This window comes from Suncus etruscus, chromosome 7 (assembly GCF_024139225.1).
Source record: "Suncus etruscus isolate mSunEtr1 chromosome 7, mSunEtr1.pri.cur, whole genome shotgun sequence".
Lineage (NCBI taxonomy): Eukaryota > Metazoa > Chordata > Mammalia > Eulipotyphla > Soricidae > Suncus > Suncus etruscus.
Window position 1 is genome coordinate 58,555,098 of NC_064854.1, and position 20,157 is coordinate 58,575,254.

General features: G+C 50.5%; 1 protein-coding gene across 1 annotated transcript; it reads left to right on the plus strand.

Moving 5' to 3' along the window:
• Positions 1-981: 981 nt before the first annotated feature.
• Positions 982-15,049, plus strand: TBX19 (T-box transcription factor 19; the record flags this gene model as incomplete). The annotated part of the gene is made up of 8 exons (XM_049777595.1): positions 982-1,187; positions 5,454-5,718; positions 7,581-7,715; positions 9,136-9,197; positions 9,814-9,875; positions 11,167-11,346; positions 13,149-13,284; positions 14,773-15,049. Coding segments are annotated over 8 exons (1,323 nt in total), but the record flags the coding sequence as incomplete, so codon positions are not given.
• Between the last annotated feature and the right edge of the window lie 5,108 nt (positions 15,050-20,157).

Here is a 20,157-nt window from a genome sequence, read left to right on the forward strand (position 1 = left end):
TGGTTTGGGGGGACCTGCCTTGCTGATGATGAAGCTGTCTCCGCAGCCTAATCCTTGATCTTTCTTTTTCTTTTTTCTTTTCTTTTTTGTTTTGCTATGTCTTTGAACCACACCCAGTGATGCTCAGGGCTTACTCCTGGCTCTGCACTTAGAAATCACTCCTGGTGGTGTTAGGAGGACCTTATGGGATGCTAAGGAATGAACCCAGGTCGGCCTTGTCCCAAGCAAGGTCCCTCCCTCCCCATTGTGCATGGCTCTGCCCGCATCCTTGCATTTTCTCTCCTTCTGACGAGGGAGTAAAGCATACAGGTGGCCTCCTCTGTCTTGTCTCCCCTTTTTCTCAGGGGACTCCTGGCCTAAGGCTCAGGAGATGCACATGTGGCCAAATGCTCTTCTCTGGACCTGTGGGTACATTGATGCACTTGGCAGGGCATTGGGGCACTCAGCAGTATCACAAAAGTCTGGTTTTGGCCCAAATATCGTTAAGGCATCAGACACCAGGGCGGAGGGGGGGGCGGGGTGAGGAGAGGTGTTTGGGCCACGTTTCCGACACAAACATGCTTTTCCTGATTGTTGAATCTGGGCCCCGGAACCATTTTAATTAACAGGAAAATGGTCCTCAGCCCAGCGATTAGACCTCTTCAGGTACAAGATAAAAGCTTGATTATTTGGATGGAGTACCCCCCTCAAACACCGGCCAGGGCCCAGCCAATGGGGGAGCCGGGCTGCCGCCCACCTGATCCAGGACTAATTAAAAGCTGGCTTTGCACCCCCCCCCCAGTCCCCTCCCGGCCGAGGCTTAACAGGTTGGTGGGATAATTTGGAGACTTCACTAGCGTCATGCTCAGAGCTTAGGCAAGACCCTGGGTGTCTTCTCACCAGCTCCCAGTGTCTGTCCAGCTGGACAGGGAGAAGTCAGCGAGGGCGAGGAAGAAAGGTGGTATAGGGGAGCAGAAGCGTGTGGCCGCCAAGTCCGAGTGACCCGTGGCCATGAGTGAGCCGGGAGCTCCCCAGCCCGACGAGGGCACCATGTCCCGCCTGTTGCACGTGGTGGAGAGCGAGCTCCGGGCGGGCAGGGACAAGGGCGACCCCCTGGAGAAGCAACTGCGCATCGTCCTAGAGGATGCCCCCCTCTGGCAGCGATTCAAGGATGTCACCAATGAGATGATCGTCACCAAGAATGGCAGGTGGGTCAGCCAAGCATGGGGAGGGGAGGATTCTGGCTTTCCTGGGAGACTGTTTGGGTCTGATTCCTTCTAGAGCACATATTTCATGTCCCTGGGAGCCCCAGAGACTAAATATGTGGGTGGGTGGGGGTTTGAACCCCTCACATCTTGCATGTAATTGCAAATGCAGAAATGTTGGGAAAAGACTTGGAGCTGGGGTTGAGAAGGACTGGCCCTCTGTCCGAAATTGGGGGTGACTTTTGGATGACTCACTGCTGAGGATGTGGAAGAGGCAAGCATAAACTTTCTTTGAACTCGGGTGTGGGTCTCCCTAATGTCTTGGCAACTTTGCCAGAAATCTCTGATGAGTTGAACAGCAGTTATCAAAGGGCCAGTTTGGAGGGAGGGAGGGAGGGAGGGAGGGAGGGAGGGAGGGAGAGAGAGAGAGAGAGAGAGAGAGAGAGAGAGAGAGAGAGAGAGAACATGTGCATGCATGTATTCATGTGTGAGTACCTTCATGTGTGTACAAGGGTTAAAGAAATATTAGTAAACCTCAGAGAGAAGGAAAGGAATCTATTTGAGGGGGGAGTGTTGGATCACACCAAGCAGTGCTCAGGGATTACTCCCGACTCTGCACTCAAAAATTACTCCTGGCAGGCTTGGGGCACCATATAAGATGCTGGAGATGGAACCCGAGTTGGCTGTGTGCAAAGCAAATGCTCTCCCCACTGTGCTATTGCTCTGGTCCCAAGGGACCTACTTTTGGGGACTGAGAGTGGGAAGGGCACTTGCTTTGCAAGTGACCAACCAGGGTTCAATCTCCAGCATCCCTGAGCATCACTGGGAGTGATACCAGAGTGCAGAACCAGAAGTCAGCCCTGAGAATCACTGTGCTCACAGTGGGTTCCTCAAAAGCAAAACTCCAAACGAAAAGCAAGACAAGGGACCTATTTTGTCCTGGGACAAATTCAGGGTGAAATGGATTGGTAGATGTTTGATTCCATTCAGTTCTGGTGTTGAGGGGCTATTCTAGCCATCACAGAAGTAGAGAGCCCTGGATTTGGAAGTCACTTTGGCTGATGTCACCCCAGCTCAACCCAACTGGCCCCAGCTGGTCCCACTGAGCCCCTTGGAGGTCTGGTGTGTTGGAATACTCAAGTGCCATGACCCCAAGGGATGTTCTGCTCACTAAGGATGAGTGGAGGCTAGAGAATTTCTGGCATGCTGTGTCCTGAGAGATGCTAGTGGTAGGATGGTGGTTCTGGGGGCTGCTGGACAGGCCCACTTTCCTGTCTTTTGGTAAAGTGCACAATTAGAGAGGCCTTGGGGTTTTGGTCATTCTGGGAAGAGAATGCAGTACAGGTCTTTGAAGTTCTTTTTTTTTTTTTTTTTTGGTTTTTGGGCCACATCCGGCATTGTTCAGGGGTTACTACTGGCTGTCTGCTCAGAAATAGCTCCTGGCAGGCATGGGGGACCATATGGGATACTGGGATTCGAACCAACCACCTATGGTCCTGGATAGGCTGCTTGCAAGGCAAACGCCGCTGTGCTATCTCTCCGGGCCCAGGTCTTTGAAGTTTTAAAGAACCAAGTTTCACCACATATTCTCAGATTTTATACCAGTTTATTGTGTTTCTGTTTGTTTATTTTGTTTTGGGGCCATACCCTGCATAGCTCAGTGGTTACTCCTGACTCTGTGCTCAGAAATTACTCCTGGAGAGCTCAGGGGACCGTATAAGACGCTTGAGGATTGAAACCTGGTTGACCACATGCAAGGCAAACACTTTCTTCCCTGTGTTATCACCAGTTACTATTTTGCCCAAAACTATAAAATGAAACTATTAGATGAAACAAACCTTTTAAAAATTGTGCCCTTAGGGGCTGGAGAGATAGCATAGAGGTAAGGCCTTGCATGCAGAAGGTCAGTGGTTCAAATCCCGGCATCCCATATGGTCCCCTGAGCCTGCCAGGAGCGATTTTTGATCATAGAGCCAGGAGTAACCCCTGAGTGCTACTGGCTGTGACCCAAAAGACAAAAAAACAAAACAAAACAAAACAAAAAACAAAAAAAAAAACTTGCCTTTAAAAAAAAATTGTGCCTTTGCACACTGGAGTGATAGAATAGTAGGGAGGGTACATCCTTGCACACAGCTGACCTGAGTTCGATCCCTGACATCCATATGGTCCCCTGAGTCCCACCAGGAGTGATTCCTGACTGCAGAGCCAGGAGTAAGCCCTGAGCATGGCCAGGCATGGCCCCAAAACAAAACAAACTAAAAATTATGCTGTGGGGATTAGAGAGATGACATAGGTGAGAAGTCTCTCTGGCACCCATACTACAGAGTTTCCTAAGCATTACCAAGCTAGGATCAATCCTAAGCACCCCTGGATGCAACCCAAGCCTTCCCCCCACCCATTTGTATGTTACTTAAAACTTTTATTTTTATTTTTGTTTTTTGTTTGTTTGTTTGTTTTTTGGGCCACACCCGTCAGTGCTCAGAAATAGCTCCTGTCAGGCACGGGGACCTCTTGGGATGCCGGGATTCGAACCAACCACCTTAGGTCCTGGATTGGCTGCTTGCAAGGGAAACACCACTGTACTATCTCTCTGGCCCCAAAGTTTTTTATTCTCAAATTGTTCTTGGTACAACACTTAGGTACACGGAATACTCAGAACAACACATTTAAAACATGGTGGTGATTGTGCAGGAAATTCTCCCCCAAATAAAAGTGTTTTAAGGACTCATGATATGTTCTAGAAAGAATTTTTACCTGTATCAGGTTGGTTCTTTTTCTCAAAATCTGTCTTTTCATTCCACATGAGAGATGTATTGCTTTTAATATCTGGTTTGTAATGGTGTCTCTTTCCCAATGCCTGATCTTAGTTACCCGTTTTGAGTCTGTTTGTTAGGGAGAATGACAAAATTAATTTTAATTTCTATTGATTTATTGTTTGATTTTGGGTGTCCCCCATTCTCTTTAGGAGTCCCTTCCAGCCATGCTCTTTGCATAGTAGCTGCTCAGCCTGTGGAGATATCTGGCCACCTATGTTTCGAGATTTTATCAAAGTTTGTTGTTCAATGACTCTTATTCTGTCTTTTTTTTTTTCTTGAGGGAGGGAGGGAGGGAAGTAGGGGGAGAGAGAGAGAGAGAGAGAGAGAGAGAGAGAGAGAGAGAGAGAGAGAGAGAGAGAGAGCGCCTTATTCTGTCTTATAATATGGGATTATACAACAATCCTAAAATATGCTTTTACTATCCAATGTCCCCCACATCCAGGTTGAATTTGTGGGTCTTTTTTACTTCTTTCTTTTTAAGGTAAAGCAGACATTCTATGTTTAAAAAAAATAGGTAGAATTTTCATGCATCATTCTTGGTGGTTTCTGATTTACACTAATTAACTTTATTTGTCAGAGGGGCCAGATTGGGGGGGTAAGAGGCATAGTACAGTAGGGAGGCAAGCAGAGAGGACACTTGTCTTGGATATGGTGGACCTGGGTTCAATCTCGGCATCCCATAGGGTCCCCCAAGCTCCACCAGAAATAAGCCCTGAGCACTCCCCAAAATGAAACGATAAGAAAACATGCCAAAATAATATATTATTGGTGCTGGAGTATTAGTACAATGGCTAAGTGTTTGCTTTGCACACTGCCAACCCAGGTTCAGAATGTGGCTTCCCATAGGGTCCCCTGAGCCCCCCACCAGGAGTGATTCCTGAGTAGAGAGCCAGGAGTAAGCCCTGAGCATTGCTAGGTGTGGCTCAATACCCTCTCCTCCCCAAAATCAAAGTGACTATATGGGAAAGAAAAATGAATACAGTCACCCAGTAAAGACATAGTAAAGACATAGCTAGTAAAGATAATAAAAATTAAATGACAGAAGTTTCTGAAACCATCATAAAATCCAATTTAATACTGTTATTTTGTGATTTATTACATTTTTAGGGGGGTCATACTTGGTGATGATCAGGGCTTATTCCTGACTCTGTACTAAGGAATCACTACTGGTAGTGCTCAGGACACCTTATAGGATGCTGGGAATCGAACCCGGGTTTGTGTGCAAGGCAAACACCCACTGCACTATCGCTCCAGCCCCAATAATACATTATCTTATTATCTTGGCATGTATAACATTATCTTACTGTTTCTTTGAGGGAGTGGTCAAGGCTCACTTTCTAGTGGGGCTCAGGGACCCTATGGGATGCCTAGGATCGAACCCAGGTCCACCATGTCCAAGGCAAGAACCCTCTCCACTGTGTTCTCACTACAGCCCCTCTGCCTCTTTCTGTAGACGAATGTTTCCAGTCCTCAAGGTCAGTGTCACGGGGCTGGATCCCAATGCCATGTACTCGCTCTTGCTGGACTTTGTCCCCACGGACAGTCACCGCTGGAAATATGTCAACGGGGAGTGGGTGCCTGCAGGCAAGCCTGAGGTATCTAGCCACAGCTGCGTCTACATCCACCCAGACTCCCCCAACTTTGGGGCACACTGGATGAAGGCCCCCATTTCCTTCAGCAAGGTGAAACTGACCAACAAGCTGAATGGAGGTGGGCAGGTAGGTAGGGCATGGACAGAGGGCAGTGGGCCGGGGACCCCAAGGTTCTTCCCATCATACCCCCTAGCCAAGATTAAGCAAAAAAGCAAGGGTGCATTTACTCCATTAGTGGGGTCCTCGCTGGCCACTTCTCCACCCAGAAGCCCATTAACTCCCCCAAATGTAAACAGGAATAAACAGGTCTTAATTGAGGCTTTTTAGTTTTAATGGACTTCCTCATTTAGTGGGGGGGGGGGAAGAGGGGGGAGAGAGAGGAGAGGAGAGAAAAGAGAGAGAGAGTACATGAGTACATGGGGGAAGGAAAGGAGGAGAGAGAAGAGAGGAGAGGAGAGGAGAGGAGAGGAGAGGAGAGGAGAGGAGAGAGAGACAGAGAGAGAGAGAGAGAGAGAGAGAGAGAGAGAACATTTGGCTCCCCTCATCACCAGCCCTTTCAGAGTTCGGTCTTGTACCCAGAGCTTCCTCCCAGCCCTCTGGAGGGGGAAGATGCTGGGGGGCATCCAGATTTGGTTATTTACTACCTCTCTCCTTTATTGGGATAAATGGGATGTTGGCAATAAGCAAATACCTTCATAAAAAGCTGTTCCCAAATGAAATAATTGCTACTTCCACTTGGGTAGTATGATAATTATCAATAGTATATTGAATCAGCTTTGGGCTTTCAGAATTAAAAAGGAAAAAAAAGGCAAAGAAACATCCAAACAAACCTTCAAGCAGGAGGTTTTGTGGCTTCAGAGGAAACTAGATTATTGGCGGGGGTGGAGGACTTCTTTTCTTTCCTGTTCTCTCCAGCTGGCTTTGGACTCCAGGTGCCCTGTGGAAGGTTGTTAGTGATGTTAAAAGATGCAAAAGATTTGGGAGTGTCAGGATGACACCCAGCCCCCTACAATGAGCATTCAGCTTGGCTGGCAGCTGATGCATTTCTGGCTTGCTCAGCCAGTGAGTCTGTGGAGTCAATCTCTGTGTCCTTATTTTACAAGAACTTGGGGCTCAAGGAATGGAACAAGCTGTTCTGGGGATCCTGACTCTGTCCCTCCTGTCACCACAATAAATGATAAGTGACAGTCCCCATTCTGAATTGGAACTGTCACTGTGGATAGATTCAGCCGAGACTGGGCACAGAGCCTCTGTGAGACCCCCGAGCTCTTCTGGAAGACCTTCAGGGCACGCACTGCCTTATGGGTGCTGAGTGGTCATTAAGGCCTCCCAGGAAGACAAACTTGAGGTGTCACAGGCTGAAATCTGTACCCTGTTTTGATGTTGTTGTTTTGGGCCACACATGTCTGTGTTCAGGGCTGACTTCTGGCTCTGTATTCAGGGATCACTTCTGGAGATGCTCAGGGGGCCATATGGGATGCTGGGATTGAACTCAGGTCAGCTGCGTGCAAAGCAACACCTTCCCTGCTGTACTATCGCTCTAGCCTTTCAAGTCCACATTCTTTTTGTTTTGCTTTGTTTCTGTGCCACACACAGCAGTGTTCAGGGCTTATTCCTGACTCTGTGCTCAGGGACCACTCCTGTCAGAGCCTGGAGGACCATATGAAATGCTGGCATAAAACCTTGGGAATATGCAAGGCAAGTGCTCTACCCACTGTACTATCTTTCTGGCTCCCAAATCTACATTCTTGTGCAGAAAACAGAGGGGGAAGAAGAAGCCAGGATTGGGGCAGAAAAAGGAACACTCTCAGGCACTGGGCCTCAGGCACCTTCTAGTATTGGGGACCTTGGGGCAGAAACTGTCCTCCCACCTCATTTCTCAGAGGCAGGGGTATCCAGCCCACCTGGAAGTCCAGTGTGTCCTTCCTTAAAGGGGGGACAAGTCAGAGAATTTCTCCAAGCTGGATTCTCCTCTCTCCCTTCCCAAGATCATGCTGAATTCCCTGCACAAATACGAGCCCCAAGTCCACGTGGTTCGAGTAGGGGGCACCCATCGGATGGTCATGAATTGCTCCTTCCCGGAAACCCAGTTCATCGCTGTGACGGCATATCAGAACGAGGAGGTGGGCGCTTGGGTGTGCGGGCAGGGCATGAGTTTACATGTACACACACACACACACGTATAGGCTCTATAAAATATCAAGTACATGGACACACATGTGTTTATACACATGCATGCATCTACATATATGTACAGGTGCAATGCGTGATCCCATATATTTGCACATGCATGTGTGCCCGTGTTCACAGATGCATGCTACATGCATGTTTGCCTTCAGACATGTCTTATGCATGCTGTGTGTCTCTACAAGCATGTCCATCTGTGTGAGTGGTGCGTCACTCAGAGAGAACTGTGGTCCAGGAGGAGGTCTGCAGGAATCAGCTCACATAGCAGAGGAAGTGTATGATGCTCTCAGAGCCTCTGTGCCAAGCTCACCAGCACTCCTTTTCCTGTACATCATCCAAAACCAGGCAGAGGGACCCAAGAACAGCAGGGAATGTGGTTTCCGGACAACATGCCTCACCCAGGTCCATCCCCGACATCCCATACAGTCTCCTGAGAACCATCAGGAGTGACTGCTGAGTGCAGAGCCAGGAGTTACCCTTGAGCACTGCTAGGGGTGGCCCCCAAAGAAAACCAAACAAACAAGCCAATCAGACAGAGACCAGGAAGTGTCTGCGTGGGGCCGGATTTCCTCAGAGTTGCCCAGTGCTGGGCCGACACCCCCAAAGCAGGACTGGTGTGAGTGCTTTCCGGGAGGGGAATATTTTATATTTAAGTCTCTCCCTGCCCAAGTGGAGTGTCTAAGGAACATGTGGGCAGGTCAGCCAAACCTTTGAAGTGCGCAGGGTGTGTGTGGTGCTCCTTAGACTCGATACTGGCAGAGTATAGGGTAAGGAACCCCTCCTTGGTCTCAGGTCCTAGCTTGCGACCAGCAGAGCACCTGGAGAGATCCAAGGTCCTGGGGTTCGCTGGAATTCATTTTGGTGGCACATAACATTTTTTTTCTTTGTTTTGTTTTTGTTTTTTGGGCCACACACAGGGGTGCTCAGAGATGACTTCTGGTTCTGTGCTAAGGAATCACTCCTGGCAGGTTCAGGGGATCATATGGATGCTGGAGATTGAACCAGGGCCGGCTGCAAAGCAAATGCCCTCCTTGATGTTCTATCTATCAATCCAGCCCCAAGGTACTTAACATGTTTTTCAGGGCCAGAGAAATAATTGAAGGTGCTGAGTGAGTTTTGTGTGTAAGAAACTTGGGTTTCAACCCCACCCCCTGAGAACCTCCAGGAGAGATCCCCAAGCACTGAGCCAGAAGTAGTTCCCTAAACTCACCCACCCCCAGCACCCCAGGGTTTAGCTCCAAAGCAGAACAACATGGAAATGTAGCATGGACACACACACACACACACACACACACACACACACACACACACACACACACAAACTCCCACTAACTATTCTTGTGTCTATTGCCTCAGATCACTGCGCTTAAGATCAAGTACAACCCCTTCGCCAAAGCTTTCCTCGATGCCAAGGAAAGGTGAGAGAGAATGTTCAGAGAAACGGAAACCGTCGGGCAGGCTCTTGCCAGTGTGAGACTTACCATGGTTGGAAGGGACACATGCCTGGTTCTTTCTTTTTCCTTTGTAAATGTGGGAGGGAGGATCCCTCCCAGGATGCCCCAGAGCCCAGTCCCCATGACACATTGAATCAGCTGACACCAAGAAATATGGTCCATGAGCCACTCAAATAGCAAGATTAGGAGTCTAGAAAGTTCTGGGAGGAAGAATGTGGCTTGGAGGAACTTGGAGAAAATAATTTTGATTTTCTTTCCTGGTTTGTTTGGTTTTGGGCCACACTTGGTGATGCTCAGGGGTCACTCCTGATTCTGTATTCAGGGATCACACCTGACAGTGCTCAGGGGTTACTTCTGGCTCTGCATTCAGGAATCACTCCTGAAAGTGGTCAGGGACCTTATGAGGTGCTGGGGATCAAATCCAGGTCAGCCACAAGCAAGGCAAATGCCCTCCTCACTGCCCTAACACTTTGGCCTGAGACTGGTTTTCTTATCCCAGGAAAGATAGAAATTGAGTCTGTTTTCTGCTGGACTCAAGGAATAAACTCACAATCCTGGTGTATCTTGATTTCTTTCCCAGAAACCATCTGAAGGAGCTTCCAGAAGTAATGTCAGAGAGCCAGCATGTGACCTACTCTCACTGTGAGATGGTGGGGGGGGACCCTGGGGAGGAAGTCTAGGAGAATGTGAGAAGGGGCCTCATTGCAAAAGACTATTTTTTGGTGGGAAATGGGGAAAATCTATCCTTAATAGTGCTCAGAGGGTCGTGAGGTCCTGAAACGGGAGTTGAAGCTGGAGTTCTCCTATGAGTTTTGGCCCTTTTAAGTCACCTCCCTGCCTCCCACCTAGTTTTTTTGTCCACTGGGATACACAAATTCAAGTATGCCCGTCCCTAGCAACATTTCTCTCCATACCCAAAAGATGATTTCTCCAACCCAGAACAAGCTTTTGTCTTTGCCAGAATTCTCAGAAAGAGCCATGCTGGAGACTCAAACATCTCCTGATTTCCCCTTTGTTGGTTTGTTTTGTTTTGTTTTCTTACCATGAAAAGATGCTAAAATATGGTCAGGTACCGTCCCCCACATTGCACTGAAATGACCACACCCTGAGTCTTTCATAATGTTCTGGAACATGCTGGTGGTACAGGAAGGCTGGGTCAGCATGCTCTTTGGCTGCTGACTTCCAGGATCCTCTTTGAGGGCTGAAGCTGAACCTCAGGATTTCTCTCTGGAAGTAAGAGAGAAGGCCTGCTCTCTGGTATCCAGAAATGGAAAATTCGGTTCTGTCTGCCTCACTGCAGAAACAAGCCCTGTCCTTAGGTCACCCATGGACCCTCTTATATGGACTTTTGAAAAGTGTGGGCTACTTCCCATGTATCTGGGGTGAGGAGCATATTGGAGCCATGGATCGAATCCAGGACCTTGCATAGCAGGATCAAGTTCTTCCCCTTTGAGCTTCACTAAACGAAGGCAAAGCATCCCCTTCTTTGTTTTTTTTTTTTTTTTTGTTTTTGTTTTTGTTTTTTGTTTTTGGGCCACACCCGGCGGTGCTCAGGGGTTACTCCTGGCTGTCTGCTCAGAAATAGCTCCTGGCAGGCACGGGGGACCATATGGGACACCGGGATTCGAACCAACCACCTTTGGTCCTGGATCGGCTGCTTGCAAGGCAAACGCTGCTGTGCTATCTCTCCGGGCCCAGCATCCCCTTCTTTGGATTTTTTTAGTTTTCCTGAGAATTCCTACTTCAGACAACCTCACATGCAGCCATGTGTCACATATTCCTGTGCTCTTAACTCTGACCTTCTCTTCCTGTCCCGTAGATTAGACCCCTGCTGGCTCCCGTGGAAGGGGGCGGCAGCAGGGCCCCACACAGCATGCAGAGGTGGGTGGCTAGGCACGGACATGCACCAACCCTCCACCTCTTTCTATCCCAGTGGGAGGCTGGATCTTTTCCAACCCTGAAGGTGTATGCGGAGCAGGAGGTGCCTCTTACCAGTATCCGGGTCCGCTGCCCCTGTCTGCCCCCCACAGCTCCCACAGCTGTGATCATCACCGTGGACGCCGGCCTGTGCCCTATCCATCTGCTTACATGCCCCGAAATCAGGGTCCCTCAGGTCTGTGCCTACCAGTGGACCCCTGTGCGTGTGCGTGCCTGTGTGTGTGTGTGTGTGTGTGTGTGTGAGAGAGAGAGAGAGAGAGAGAGAGAGAGAGAGAGAGAGAGAGAGAGAGAGAGAGAAACAGAGAGAGACAGAGAGAGAGACAGAGAGAGAAACATGAGAAGTGCCAGAGACAGAACCTCTTGCCTTGATTATATATCAAATAGGGGCCCAGGGGACCCTATGGGGTGCCAGAGATTGAACTGGGATTGACCATGTGCAAGGCAAGCACCTTAACCCTTACACTATCTCTCTAGTCCCAATGTGTTATTTTCATTTTTGGTTTGTTTTATTTTGGGGCCACACCCTGTGATGCTCAGGCTTACTCCTGGCTCAGCACTCACACTCAGGGATCACTCCTGGTGGGGCTCAGAGAACCCTCTGGGATACAGGATTGAACCTGGGTTGGCCATATGCAAGGCAAGTGTCCTTCCCATTTTCCTATCTCTGATTCCTAGAGAGGCCTGGTCTTGGGGTTCTGAGCCTTCAGTGGGCTGCTCTGAGGCTGGAGCCTGTGAGAGACATTCTGGCTCTGGGGATGCTGCATCAGGCTCAGCCTTAGTCACCGCTGCCTTATGAGTGTCCCAAGAGCCCCAATTCCTGGCTTCTACCCCAGGGGAAGCAGGAGCCTAGAGCATCTCCCCTCGTTCATGCAGCAGCTCTGTTGAGGGGTGACTGTGCCCACAGCACCCTGCCCCTGTTGGAAGGTCTGATGCTCAGGTCAGATGAGAGGGTGGTAAGGCCCCCAAGCTGACCTCTACATAGTGATGGTGGCTTCTGACCCCTGCCCCTCCCTGCACATGGCTGCTGCTCTGGGAGAGGCTGAGCAGATTTCAGGGTTGGGGGGTCAGGGGCCAGTTAGGGTCATGTCTGGATGTCATACTCTCCCCAAGGTCAGCTGGCTGTGTATGTGGGGTGATCCGCACCCTAGAGCTGTGCTGGGTGTGCCCCTAAGGGCCAGAAGGTGGAGGTGGGCCCTGCCCAGAGACAGACTTTAATGAGGTCCCCAGGGAGAAATCTAGAAACAAGCAGGGCAGGGGGTGGAGAAGGAAGGAGGAACTGGCTCTCTGACCCAGAAGGGACACTGCAAGGGACTCGGGTGAAGGGGGAGGTGACAGTGTTGGGTATTACTTCAGGGATCCTGGAGTGCAGGGGAGGGGCAAAGGTGGAAGGTACCAGAACTAAGGCTGGAGAAACAGCAGAAGCAGTCTCCCTACTCACCTCCCTCCTCTTTCCCCTCTGCTTCTCCTTCCTCTATCCTCCTCTTCCCCTCCCTCCCTCCTCTCTTCCTTTTCTTCCCCCCTTCCTTCCCTCATTTCACCTTCCTCCCCTTCTCTCTCCCTACCTCCTTTCTCCTCTTCTTCCTACCCTCTTCCCTCCTTCTTGGCCTCCCCTCTTCTTCCCTCCCCTCCTCTTTCATTCTGCCCTCCCCCCTCAAGAGTTCCCTCCACCGTTCTTGGAGCTCAGTCCTGATGTTTAAGAACTCAGACACAGAAATGCTTGGGGGGGGGTTTCAAGCTGCCTTGTGAATAACTCAGAAGTAAGCGGTGCCCATTTCTTGAGACCCTCCCTGGTGGCCCTGTGGCTGGTTTCTGAGGGATGCTGCAATGGCTCCTCCTATGGGTGCTTGGGATGTGGGGCCCAGACACATGAGATTAATGGCAATCTGGAGCAACTCCAGATACACAAGGCCGGGTCCTAGGGCACACCCTGCACCCTGGTATGAACTGTCACTAACAGGATTGATTATATCCCCGCAGTGAACCTGATGGAAAGTTCTGGCAACAACCTGCAGGTGTTCCCTGGGTCAGACACCTGGACCCACTTAACCTCCACACCCCACGTTGGCCTCCTGCCTGCCCCCCACCCCAGTGGCCCCATCAGTGGGGGGCCCAGGTGAGACCTCATCAGCAATCGCGTGGGGGGCTGGGGATTCACCCTCCACCTTGGCCCGAGTGTAATCTGCTTCTGAAGAGAATGACCAGGAATCTCTGTGCCTCTTGGTTCTTTCTCAGAGTTTTCTCCTCCTTTATTTATTTTTTTGGTGATTGGGCCACACCGGTGGTGCTTGGAGCTGTTTCTGGCTCTGAGTTCAGGGGCTACTTCTGGTGATGCTCCAGGGGATCCTCTAGGATGCTGGGGATGACACTTGGGTCAGCTGTGTGCAAGCAAACGCCTTACCCCTGTGAGGTCTCTCCAAATACTCATTTGTACTCATTATGCTTTGATAAGGGTCAGAACAATGTTTCTGGTAAGAGTCCAAACTCTTCCTCCCCCAGGTCTAATAGGGCAGTTCTCTCTGAGCCCCAGTGCTGGGTTTTGATGAGCATCAATGGGAGAATAGAAAAAAGTTGAGATGTTCTATAAGCAGAAACATTGCAAATGTCAGCCACTGAGCTAAATGTCAAGCGTGACGTCCACTCAATAGTGGCCTCTGGGGAAGGTGCAGAAAAGCACTGGGGGGAGAGGTAGAGCCACAGAACTGCAGTGTGTGTGTGTGTGTGTGTGTGTGTGCGGCTGCCAACTCAGTTTAAATCCCCTACCATGTTGTCTCTCTAAACCTGTCATGAGTGGTTCCTGAGTGTAGAGACAGGAGTAAGCCCTGAGCATCATTGGGTGTGGCCTCCAAACAAAGCAAAAAAAAAGCATGGGGTGGGGGTGGGGGAGCTGGAAATTGGAGGACCCTAGCCTAGAGTAACCCCTCAAGGCTGTTTAAGACACAGGGCCCAATAAAGATATCAAAATAAAATAAAATAGGGGCCAGAGAGATAGCATGGAGGTAGGGCATTTGCCTTGCATGCAGAAGGAGGGTGGTTTGAATCCTGACATTCCCTATGGTCCCCCAAGCATGCCAGGAGCAATTTCTGAGCATAGAGCCAGGAGTAACTCCTGAGCGCTGCCGTGTGTGACCCAAAAACCAAAAATAAAATAAAATGCAGGGCCCAAGAGACAGTACAGCAGGGAGGGAGCCTATCTTACCTTACACCTGGCCAATCTGGGTTCAATCCCCAGCATCCTATAGGCTTCTTAAGCGCAGCCAGGAATAAATTATGAGCATAGAGCCAGGAGTTAGTCCTGAGCATCACCAAAAATAGTCCACACTCCCCACAAAAAAGTAAACAGATATATAAAAAGATGGATCAATGAGTCTCTGGGTGTATAAAGAAGCAGGTAACTGGGCCAGAGAGAGACAGTGAAGTTTGCTACCAGGCCCTTTCTCAAGCAGCTGCATGCTGGAATTCATGGATCCCAAATCCTTACTGCCTATGGCAGCCCCCAGGAAAAGGACCACCCTGTGGGACACCTCCTGGTGCTTCTCTGCAGAGACCCACATCCCTGGAGTGTCCCTGGTCCCTGACACTTTCTCCCCTCTTCTCTCCACAGCCCCTACTCCTGCCTGTGGACTCTCAGCAACAGCAGCGGGGGTCCAGGGGGCCCTGAGACACATGCTAGCCCCCCTGGTGCCTTTCTGCTGGGCAGTTCCACCATGGGCTCTCCCCTCTCAACGCAGGCTTCCCCCTCAGCCGGCCTGGATGTTCTCGGGGAGCCCTCGCTGACCAGCTTTGCCGTGTCCACCTGGACTGCTGTGGCTACGCACCCTTTCTCTGGCTGTGGGGGCACGGGCGGGTCTGGGTGCCACTCTCCGTCCTTGGAGAGTTAGGGATGCCCTCAGGAAAGGTGCATGAAAGCTTCTAGGTGTAGTACTTAGACCCTTTCCCCCACTTGCAGAGCCCCCTCCCTGTGCAGTGGGGTTCACCCCTTGGGTACAAGGCTGTCCCCCTTTCTTATAGTTCCCCACCTACAGGGACCCAGGTTTATGGCGTCCTGCCCCTTTCTCTTGGATGGTTCCAGAAGGCCCTGCTGCCATGGAAGATGGTATGGAGTTGGCCTGTAGCTCTGCTCGCTGGCCTTAGGGAGCCCCTAAACCTTCAAGAGACAGGCTGCAGGGCAAAGACCCAAGCAAGGCCAGAGGCCAGCACACGCTTAGGGACCGAGTGAGTGTGGCCCAATCCCTCCAACACCTTCCAGGGATCCTGCACACCCAAATGAAGCTGCTTTTCCTGGCTGATGTCTGACTGGCCTCCACCTCGCCCTAGTTTAGGTCCCTCAGGCCCTGCTCTGAACCCCAGATTCCAGTCCAGTTGGGTCCTCCTGCCTCTGCCCAAGCCTGTTCCATCTTCCCATACTGGCCTCCTGCGCAGGGTTCATTCCCTCTCACACCCAGCTTTGATCTTGCAGAGTCCTTTCCTTTGTCAGTCTCCTGTCACCTGTGTGTCCTCACCCACTACATCTGATTCCCTGGGGTTCTGCCTGTTGTCTCCACCCTGCTGCCCCTTGGGGGTCAATAAACACTTAGGATCTGGACACTGCCCACCGTGGCTGTAGGGATCCATAGCTGAGCCAAGCTCACTGGTCTCATTGACAGCTCTCAGGAAGGGGTGACCTGGGCAGACAGACAGACACACACAAGCACATGCACATGCCATACACAGAACCATGCAGATGTGCATGTACAGGAAACACACAAACACGTGTAAAATGCAACACAAAACATGCATGCAAGTACGTGCATGCCCATACATGCATGCAAGACAGACATAAGCGCACACCTAAGTACACAAATGCGTGCGAGGTGCTTTGTGGGAGGGGCCCTAGCCCCTAACCCATACTCAGACCTGAAGCCAACGCGTCTCCGCAGCAACCTCTTTGCCTGCCGCTAGGTGGTAGCAGAGCCGCGGCTCCCTGTGCACATCGCCCAATGATGCTGCAGTTTTGGCTCTTGGAGAGGAATGGTCCAACTAGGCCCTCGGCTTTCCGCAATACCCCGGCGAAGATTGGAGTCGTCTGGCTTGCCTTCTGCTGGACAGACACACTAACACACACGCACGACTTCCCCTACCTGTCACCCCTCAAGCAGGCCTTTGGAAACGTCTCTGAAGACCATGCAGTCCTGGAATACTTAAGGGATGCTCTGGAGTAGGCTGGGCAGAGCTGGCCTGTGGCCCTTCGCTCACTGGCCTGGCGTTTGGGAGTGTGCAAGGAACAGAATGGGTTGTTTTCTGTGGCCCCTGCTCGGAGCAGTGTGGCAGCCAAGGGGTCCAGGAAGGGCGGTACCAACTTTGAGTTGGTCTCACACTGCAAGGCTGCAGTGAGTGGTCTCACACTGCAGTGTGTGTGTGTGCATGGCTGAGCTCAGAGAGGCTTAGGGAGCCCCAGGGTGCTGTCAAAATGGAGCTACCCAGGCAGAAGAGCCTGCACTTCATCAAGAGGCACAGCAAGGGACCACCTCAGGTCAGCTTCCAAATACCCAGCTGTAGCCCAGAATATAGAACAGATATCCTCCATCTCTGTTTGCCACCGCCTCCCCCAGTCCTCCTAGAAGACAAATGGTCTCAGAGTGCCAGCCACATCTTTCAAGACACCAGCCTGCATTGGTCCAAGCTCTTGCCTGCACCAGTGCCAAGTTCTGGCTCAAGATGAGGGGTTTTGCTTCCATGGCATGGGATAATTCCACAGAGATTATTCTATACAGAAAGGGAAAGATATGTTCAAGCTATTGCCTGTCTGTCCCCTCTTCAGCCCCTGTTCAGGAGTCAGTAGATGACAAGGATTGATGTTCTTACAGCAAGAAGCTGGATAGTTAGTAGGACCCTGAACATGCCCAAGTCATTTCTCTTTGACTCCTGAGGATGGGGTGGATTTCTTTGGGAGCCCTGGCTCAGAGATACACTTGCCCCATCCTAGGTGTGTTTAGGAGTTTTCTGGTGGTCTAAAATCCCATCCCCTTCTTCCCTGAGTGCATGGAAGTCAGCAAGTGGTGAATTCCTACATTGAAAACCTACACTTCTGGAGCCAGAACAGGAACACAATGGGTAGTGTGTTTGCCTTGCAATCTGCTGATTTGGGTTCTACCTGGGTTAAATGCCCATCATCCCAAAGGGCCTCCCAATCTTGCTAGGAGTAATTTCTGAGTGAAGAACTAGGAGTAACCCTAGCACTGCTGACCTTCCCCCGCCCCCCAAATCCTACACTTGTGTTTCCACCCAGCCCTCACAGAATGAGTGCACTCCTTTGCTCATATCAAAGATCTCCTGGGAAATTTATGCATCTAGGTGTGGTGAGCTCCCTGCCATATCCGTTTTTCCTCTTTCAGGAAGTAACAGTCCCTCGCCCTAGATTCCTCTCTGCCCCTGAACATGCAAATAAGGTTGACCAGAAGATGATTCGATAAATCACAGGAGAAGAAAAACCAAGCAGCCTTGCCTTGAGAGAAGAAGCGTGGGGCTTGCACAGAGATATATTTTCTCTTGCTTGACTTGGGCCAGCTTGTGTTGTACAATTTTGAACTCAGGCTGGGAATGATGCCCCAGTGTGAGAATCAAGATCCCCCTGGGTCCATGGTAAGGGTCCTTGTCAAGAGTCTCTTGGTTGGATGGGACTTGGGCCTCGACAAGTTGAATAAACTCCTAGGTGTGGGCGGGTCTGATCATTCAGGTGGGATTAACTTCTCAAAAGAAGAGGTTACCTTACACTGCTGGTATTGAGAATTGGTTTTATTATTTTTAAATTATTTATTTATTTATTTATTTATTTTGGTTTTTGGGCCACACCCGGAGTTGCTCAGGGGTTACTCCTAGCTGTCTGCTCAGAAATAGCTCCTGGCAGGCATGGGGGGTGGGGTGGGGTGGGGGACCATATGGGACACCGGGATTCGAACCAACCACCTTTGGTCCTGGATCGGCTGCTTGCAAGGCAAACACCGCTGTGCTATCTCTCCGGGCCCTATAGGCTTGATTTCTGTAATTCAATCTTTTTTTTTTTTTTTTTTTTTGGTTTTTGGGCCACACCCGGAGTTGCTCAGGGGTTACTCCTGGCTGTCTGCTCAGAAATAGCTCCTGGCAGGCACGGAGGACCATATGGGACACCGGGATTCGAACCAACCACCTTTGGTCCTGGATCGGCTGCTTGCAAGGCAAACATCGCTGTGCTATCTCTCCAGGCCCGAGAATTGGTTTTATTTTATTTATTTATTTATTTATTTATTTATTTATTTTGTTTTTGGGGCCTTACCTAGCACGGCTCAGGAGTTACTCCTGGTTCTGTGCTCAGAAATCGCTCCTGGTAGGCTCACGGGACCATATGGGATGCCGGAGATCGAACCCAGGTCTGTCCAGGGTTGGCAGCTTGCAAGGCAAAAGCCACCCTACCGCTATCACTCTGACCCTAGGGACTGGTTTTAATAAAGAAAGAGGAGTTCTGGCTTTTTGGCTCAGGGAGAGAACACAAGACAAATGGCCACGATGCCATGATCATCCTTTCCTGGCTAGCTTGATTTATTACTTCTTCGTCACTACCCTGCTTCTTCAAACCCAGCCGCGTAAGCGTTATAAATATGGTACTTGAGATGATCTCAAAACCCGTGGATTTTATGAATGCTCTGGCGTCTCCTGAGGGGTCTTCATTGTTTAAGGGCATTTTCTTTCTCTCTCTCTCTTTTTTTTATTGGGTCACACCCAGCAGCGCTCAGGGGTTACTCCTGGCTCTGCACTCAGAAGTCGCTCCTGGCAGACTCGGGGGACCATATGGGATGCCAGGATTCGAACCACCATCCTGCATGCAATGCAAACACCTTATCTCCATGCTATCTCTCCAGTCCCGCTTTTTTTTTCTTTTTAATAAAATTGTTCTAAGTGGCTTTTTTAAAGGGGGAAAAATCCATAATTCCAATACCACATCCCTCATTAGTGGAAACATGTGCACGAGAAACCATTATTAATAATAGCATTGTAACCCACAGAAAATCAATAAAATTTTGTAAACAGTTAGGGCTGAATTAATAGTAAAATGGAGGGCATCTCCTTTACATGTGGCTGACCTGGGCTCATTCCCTGACATCCCATATGGTCCCCTGAGCTGAGAATGGAGTAAGCCCTGAGTATCACGGCTGTAGCCCCCCCCAAATTTGTTTAACAATTAAAATTTAAATAATAAAGGGGGGAAGACTGGTGGAGAACAGAATTTCAGAGAGAGAGAGAGAGAGAGAGAGAGAGAGAGGATTGCATGAAATTTTTAGTCAAAATGGCCTTGGGTACCAGGAAGAGAGGAAGGGAGGGGGGTGCATTTCTTTTAGCCGCCTGCACTAGGAGACATCTAGATGAGGGGGTTCGGGCCAGGCTGGAAATTCTTTTCTTATGCAGCTGTAAGGTCTGTCCCTGGGGTGGAGCCAGTGTCCCAGTCACCATCCTTTCACAGACTGGGGGGGCTTTGCGGCAAGAGGGGGTTACGCCTAGGCTCACTCCCCCTTCCCAGCCTCTCAGCCAGCTCCACGCTCTGGAACTTTTTTTTCTGTAAGCTTTGCAAACGGACGCCGGCCCGGTGGTACCGCATCTTGCACCCCTAGAGGACGAAACAGACCCCGCTGGGGCTTGAGGGGCGTGGAAAGCACCCCCCCTTTCCATAGAGCAGGCGGAGGTGGCACGGTGGGCGGAGCCGGACGGGGTGCAGGGGGCGATGAATCAGACTTCACACTCAGCCCTGCGGAGCTCCGGCGGGTGACGTCAGCAGCGGCGCGTGTTGCCTGGCAACGCCTCCCGCACCCGGGGCCCGGGTAGCTAAAAAAGCATCTCGCTGCTGGTTCCCCCCCAAAAGCTACTGAGTCATGCACGGGGCGCTAGGATCCAGGCCTGCAATGCGCTGGCGGTGGAGACAACCCCCGGGAGGGCAAAGAGGACGTGTGTGGGGGACTCCCCAATTCTCTCCCTGAGCCCC